This window comes from Oreochromis niloticus, linkage group LG12 (assembly GCF_001858045.2).
Source record: "Oreochromis niloticus isolate F11D_XX linkage group LG12, O_niloticus_UMD_NMBU, whole genome shotgun sequence".
In the NCBI taxonomy this organism is placed as follows: Eukaryota; Metazoa; Chordata; class Actinopteri; order Cichliformes; family Cichlidae; genus Oreochromis; species Oreochromis niloticus.
Genome location: NC_031977.2, coordinates 18,502,315 through 18,509,193, shown reverse-complemented (window position 1 = coordinate 18,509,193; position 6,879 = coordinate 18,502,315). Strand labels below are relative to the sequence as shown.

General features: G+C 37.7%; 1 protein-coding gene across 1 annotated transcript; it reads right to left on the bottom strand.

Moving 5' to 3' along the window:
* Nucleotides 1-896: 896 nt before the first annotated feature.
* Nucleotides 897-6,828, bottom strand: tctn2 (tectonic family member 2). Its single transcript, XM_005473348.4, has 18 exons — nt 6,615-6,828; nt 6,368-6,481; nt 6,074-6,144; nt 4,849-5,050; nt 4,659-4,759; nt 4,365-4,564; nt 4,154-4,274; nt 3,893-4,046; nt 3,705-3,788; nt 3,494-3,616; nt 3,309-3,383; nt 3,129-3,227; nt 2,477-2,594; nt 2,292-2,395; nt 2,004-2,151; nt 1,775-1,918; nt 1,567-1,655; nt 897-1,175 (listed from the first exon to the last, which is right to left on the bottom strand). The coding sequence occupies exons 1-18, from the start codon at nt 6,700-6,702 to the stop codon at nt 1,054-1,056; spliced, it is 2,157 nt and encodes a 718-aa protein (XP_005473405.1). The 5' UTR covers nt 6,703-6,828; the 3' UTR covers nt 897-1,053.
* Nucleotides 6,829-6,879: the final 51 nt, after the last annotated feature.

Below are 6,879 nucleotides of genomic sequence, written 5' to 3'. Positions count from 1 at the left end.
ATGCATTTGCATTTTTGGCAATCTTAGCACATGAACTGGTAACTGGCTGTCACTGAGCATGTACAAGCCATATCATCAAAACTAAAACGAAAGAATAACATAGTAATTTAACAGCCCAAATCAAAGCCTAATTGCCCCAAATTGCCCTAAAGGTCCTTTGTTTGAGTTCATTTGTGTAATTTCCCTGTTTCCATTTTGTTGTGCTGTTAGTGTATTCAGAGCAGTAAAGAAGATGCCAGAGGTTCATTTATACCATGTGCCATTTTCACTGTGTATCTAGTGGACATTTGAAGATAGTACACAGAATAGTTTGTGTAAAAGAAAAAAGAACAATTACTCTAAAAACAAAATAGTGCAAAATGAAAAGGAAACATAAATTAACAAAAGTGGAAGTGGTGTGACTGTGTAGACACACCTCATCAGAAAGTGCACACTGCAGCAATAAACAGCAACAGAACGCTGACTGATGCACATCTGTGGCTGCAATAAATACTGGCCTGTAGGCAGCATTCAGTAATGATTTGATGATTATCTCTTACAGCGTGAAATACCACATTAATAAATACTGTCAACACATTGTCTCACAAATAAATACTTCAATTTGTTTACTTTATTTTTTCATTAATATTCCTGCTTCTTTATTTAAATTGCACTGGTGATATTTCAGTATCACTCTGTGACATCAACTTTGAGGTAATTTAAATTAATTTGACTATAAAATATAGTAAATAACTTTAAACCCAGGTCTATAATCCTAAGGAGCAGTAACTGTGTTACAGCTGTTGCTGTCTGCGTGACGCTGAAATAATATTTTGCTTCTGGGTGATGACCCTGAGCCACGTGAGAACAACTGAAACCTGAAATAACAACAACCAAGAATCAAGTCTCATGCACTGTGAAAGTAATAGAAAAATATTTTTATTGCAAAAAGGTTCACAAATACAACAGTTTATACTCCAACAACAATCATAGGAATAAACATGTAAGTTACTATGTTATTAAGGAAATGGTGTCATTATCCTCAGTGACACTTTAAACCACCATCACTGAGTTTTAGAGAGCAGAGCTGTTCCACGCCTGTCTGATTTGTCTCCACGGGGTGCCAAGAACTGAGGCGACGATAAAGAAGAAAACCAAGATCATGCCCTTAGCCAGCGACTGAGAAAATGGCTCGCCTGTGAAGGATAAAGGGAAAGTAGGTCACTGACTGTAGTCTCAGTAACCCAAACTTTTAGAAATGTTTCTAGGGGGAAAGAAGTGAAACACATGAGAGGATTTTTTTAAAATTCTCCTTTATTCACTACTGCATTTACATATACATTTAACCAGAATCCTATAAATCTAGAACAGACTTTGGTACAATTACACTGAATATTATTTGGAGTATTGGCTGTGTTGCTCTTGTTTAAGCTTTTAGGTCTAACAATGGATCAAATTATTTTAAAACCACAAACAGAATACAGAGGAATTATTCTCTGGGTAAGGACACTTTCTAATTGACTAAATAATGTCCAAAAGGAAAGCGTAAAAACATTGCACATTTTTGAGAATTTGACAAATTCTCACCTGTGTAATACTTGGTGATGGGAAAGGCGAGTTCAGGCCAACACACATCGTTCCTGTTACAGTCATATTCTGTGAAGTTTATGTAAAACCTAAGGGAAAAAAATTATTTAAAAAAGCAACACTTTGTTAGAAACAAAGTACACTGGAAGTTATTAATCAGTCTTTAAACGGTATCTGGTATAAAAACTGTTTCTGCTGGATTAAGCACCTGGTTTTTGGTGGTCTGGTGTTGATAGGAATGTCAATAAATGTGACAGAGGAGGTGATGGAGAACAACTGAGGCTCCTCTGGGTCCACACATGAAGAGATAGCACCTCCACCACAGTCCAGCGCCCAGTTAGACGGGCTATTGCTAAAACACAATGTGCAATAATTAATAGCCCCTTCTAGATAAAAGCTATACTTTGCTTTGTAATCTGTAAGCATGTAATACATACCTGACTTGCAAAACACGAATTTCCCTCTGAGGTACACCCTCTACCACACTGGTGATAACACTCCAAATATGGATATGCAGGTGGGCCGGAATATCGTAACATGTACTTGTGCTGTTTTCCATTGCTTTGCTTGAGTTCAGTGTCACAACTGGAATTTATATGTTGTGAAAAGCACTTAGAACCATAAAAAATACTTTGGCAGTACTAGAATGGCAAAAATGAACTTAATATTATTAAAAAGTAGACAATTTAAGAAAAAAGAAAATTCTTTCTTTGCACCGTACTTACAGCTTATGTTTATCCAATCTGCCATAGTTAGAAAATCTGGGTTTCCACTCTTTGCCACATATGTGGCTGCAATCAAGTCTGCCTGTAGGTTAGTAACAGTCTCTCTAAAGAGGAAAGAAATTATATTAAATAACACATATATCTGCATATATACATTAGAGATGTAATCATGCAAAGCCACTGACCTCAGAAGACTACACTGAGTTAGATTTTGCCGGCTGACAGGCAGCAGACATCCTGATGTTGAATTCTCTCCAAACAGAACCGGTTTCATCCCAGCAGTGGAACAGAGTCCATCACTCACTGGAGGCCAGATCAGAAAATGGAGATGACTAGTTATCTTCAATGTAAGTCAACTTGCTTGGACTGAAATGTACAGTCAAGTAAAAAATAAAGTTTTCACAGGACTCTGTGAAATCCTGTGGAAAACTAAGTGCCCCCTTAATAGTTCCATAGTAATGAAGAGGGTAAGTAGCACCCAGGGGCTCCTAATCAAATACTTTTTATTAACTGCAATGCACCATTCAAAGTCCAGACCGCACCCTGATTGAAATGCTGTGACAGGACCTAAAGAGAGCGGTGCATAAACGAAGCCCAGAAGGCTGGACTAAAATTCTTTCACAATGATGTGAAAGACTGACCAAGTCATAAAGAAAATGATCACTTCAAGTTTTTGCTACTAAAAATGGCTCTGCATGCTACCGAATCATGAGATACATGCATTTTCACATAAATGCACAGAGTCCCGTGAAAACTTTATTTTTTATATGGCAGTGTGTAGTCCAATATTAGGTTACATGCAGTCATCTACTAATCAGCAATCTTTATGGGTTTTACCTGGTTTCCAAACATTAACTGATGTCCTTTTTATTAAGCTTGTGTTGTTGTCCAAAGCTTCCACGATTCCAGCAATAACAGGCCTTCCCACCTGGTAACCTGTCATTAAAAATGTGTACACATGTTATTCCCAGGTACTGTAAATACTTTATTTTATACAAAACCTCATCTTGGTCCTACCTGGGTTGCCCGAGTTTGGCTCACCAGAAAATTCTCCATTTAGAAATGTGGCAGAATACTTTGTGGTTAATGTTGCTGTTAAGACAAGAGAATACCAAAAATGTGTTAAAACTACGGGAAAATAAAACAATATTAGTCAGAACCATTAGTCGAGCTAAACAACAGCCAAGCGTTATAGCACTTACCACGACTATTTAAAATGATAGTCCCAATAGTCCGTGTCAGCGTGATGTCTGTGATGCCATTTTCTTTCCAGTAGAACTTGTAGTCCAGCGCTAACGTCAAATTTTCACAAACCAACATCTCATCTTTTGAAAAAAATGCCAAAACATGTCAACATTAAGGTCAATTAAACATTTGAGTTATGTTAGTAATGCAGTAATGTAATGTGGATACCTGTGGGTGCAACTGCATCTATTATGGAAATAAATGGACTCGTATCAGCAGCCACTTCATCCATTACATCCACCATGACGTCACCTGAAATACAAGAATAAATAAAAACCATTTTTAAACAGCTTCACATTCAGATAGCTTCAAAACACTTCACAGCTTTTATATAATTTGTTATATTTAAAAACTACCTCCTTTCCCATTCTTCACTTTAATGCTCAGATTTCCTGATAGTGTCTGTAGAGGATATCCAGTTGGACAGGAGAGTAGCAGAGTTGTACACTCATAGTTGAAATTTTTTAGAAATGCAACAGGAGCATTGTTTACACACAGTCCAAGGACCTTCTGTTGAACAGAACAGTTGTTACATTAAGTGTTAGCTGTCACTGCTTTGGAATACTTACATGTAAACAATCCTATAAAAACAGCATTAAATACACGCTAACACTAACCTGAGGAACAGTGAAGTATTGGCCATTTAATGTGAAAATTGGATTTCCTTGAATATAAACATCAACTGGGACTGGAGCTGACAAAACTGGACTTTGGAAGGATGGACCAGGCTTAGGTGCACTAGACAGGTGAAAAGACAAATGACGATAACATGACACATGAAATTCCTTGGTAAGTTGCAAGACTGAAATATATTTAAACCTTTCTCACATTGTGCCTCCTTTGTAAAAGTGACCAAGGTAAGGGTTGTTTTCAGGGGGAGAGTTGACACATAAAAATGGAAACCAATCTGGGGAATTTTCTGTGGACTGCACAGAACACTGGTAATCTGAAGCAGGAGAGACCTGCCCACCAAAGGGCCCTGGCAGACACTGGGTTGAGAACAGCTTCAAATCTTCATTGGAACAATCCTGTTGAGGGGGAAATCACAAATTAATCATTTGATGATCACTACAGAAGAAAATATTTGTCTGAAATCCACTCCCGTCTTTTAAAAAATATTACCTTGTCACAACAGCAGAGTATGTCACACGCTCCAGATGTCAAGTCACAAGGACAAGGGCCCAGGGGCTGGTACACTTGGTTTGGAATAACTGTTTTATTATCTGAAATGGAGACGTCATTTTTTGTTGTTTGAAAAAAATCTTTTAAATGAAAGCACATTACAGTGAGAAACAAGTTTCATTTGAATTACCAGATCCAGGATTAGCAGGAACCAACAGGGCATGTATCTTGGCCTGGATCAGCAGCGATGCCTGGGGTGTACCGTCCACACAGGCAGACACCTGAAGGGCTTCCAGGATGCACAATGCTCTTTGACAGCAGTCTGTGTTTGCATCATTGTTGCCACATAAATGCAGACTTTGATTCAGTCTTAGATGAACTTGAACTGCAGTCTGGGACACCAAATGAGACAAATAAGACCATGAAGAAAATGTATGTCCAAGGATCAACTTGATCAAATTAAATGTGTGTTTTAATTAACTCAGGTGCTTGTGTCTTACTTCATCATTGTTGCATCTGTTCACTGTGCCTGCCAGCCTTGCTTGCTAGTGCAAGAGTCTTTAGCTGGCTGCTAACTGTCCACACCAGATAAAGGTTGGAGTTGAGTAGTCTAAAAAATTACCTTCAACCTCTTTTTCCTAACCACTTTTCCTTAATCACTATGGAAAGCTTCGTGTGGTCAAGGAAAAGAGTGAAGATGAGCGTATAAGGACTCAGGAAAATAGACTTTATCAGTGCGACAGTGGATGCCTAAAACACTGTTATCTAGAATTTGGACTAGAGTGTAACCCCAATGTATCTTTACCTTATTTTTACAGGCAGGTCATATAAACAAGAACCACCAGTGAAAATGTCACTTCATTGCAAATGCAATATCGCTTCACTGGTTTGAATTTTAAAGAAAGAAAACAAAAACGTATAGTCTATATAATACATTTCTTCTCTTCTTATTTTTCTGATCAAGAGTGATTTGGTGAAAATCCTTTTATTCTCCTCATTTATAGATTTCTAGGTCTTCCATTCATCACTTATCAGAGCTGAACATAATTAAAAATTAATAAATAAAGATCCTAATTCAACAGGAGGCATTACTGATGTAAATTGAACTACAGCAAACTTAAAAGCATTTTGAAACAGTAAATATAACTTATAATCATCATTTATATTCTTTTTAAGTGCGTTTTGTTGATCGTTTTCATGAATGGTGGGATGGTGCATCCCTAGGAATTATTGAATGAAATTTTATAGGCTGGCTTGAGAGAGCCACCACATCATCCTCTCCTCACTGTACATCTACATTTTTAACTCAGATCAATTTATTAATTAATATCTGAAATAAATGTCATGTTTCTAACAACTCTGGTGTGTATTTTTTTCCATTTTATGACACAAAAAGGACAGGACAAGTCTCTTACCTTTCCCACCTGCTCCCTAGTGAGGACCCAATTTGTTTCTTCTGCTACACATGATGGAGAACCAATGTTTCCTGTTAAAAGGAAACCATCATCAACAACCAAATACGTCCAAAATTAACACTACTACTACTAAATTCTTCGCATTTTTACGAGTTTCTAAGCTGGAAATTTTTAAATGCAGTTAACTAATTAACCTAAAGACACTTATTTTTTCGTGTCTAAACTAGTACAACAATATCACCGCCAGACCATGTGGGGGGGGACCAAAGAGGATATGTGTCCTGGAGCTTTTACCTGTTGTGTTGGATGGAGAAACTGTCCTCAGGCTAAGAGAGATACCCGAGGTGTTTCCCAGCAAAACTGCAGTGACCACTGGTCCCGTTGTAATCACAAAGGAAGGCTGGAAAACTTTCAAAACAGTTACATACGTCACATATTGGCTACAAAAATTCACTAAAAAATTAGCAACTGCTCGTTTCTCAGGTAGGTTTTGCGAAGGTACCGTCAGCTATTTTAAAGCAAATTAAATATAAGGTCTTACCGACAATGTTTTGAGTGTAAGCCAAGCAAGCGAAGAGTAAAACACGTGTAAAGAACGAAGAATATAATAATACGACCACATTAGCCATTTGGTTCGCCTCAGGAAGTCGACATATTTGTAAACTGTTCGTGATGTCCTAGCAACGTCCTTAACCAATCACAGCCCACAACGAGACCGGAGAGAGTCTGGCTTGACGGAAACAGTTAAATAAAGAAGAGCGACATCATCTGGTCAGGAGTGGTTTATACTTACAGGCTCAGAACTT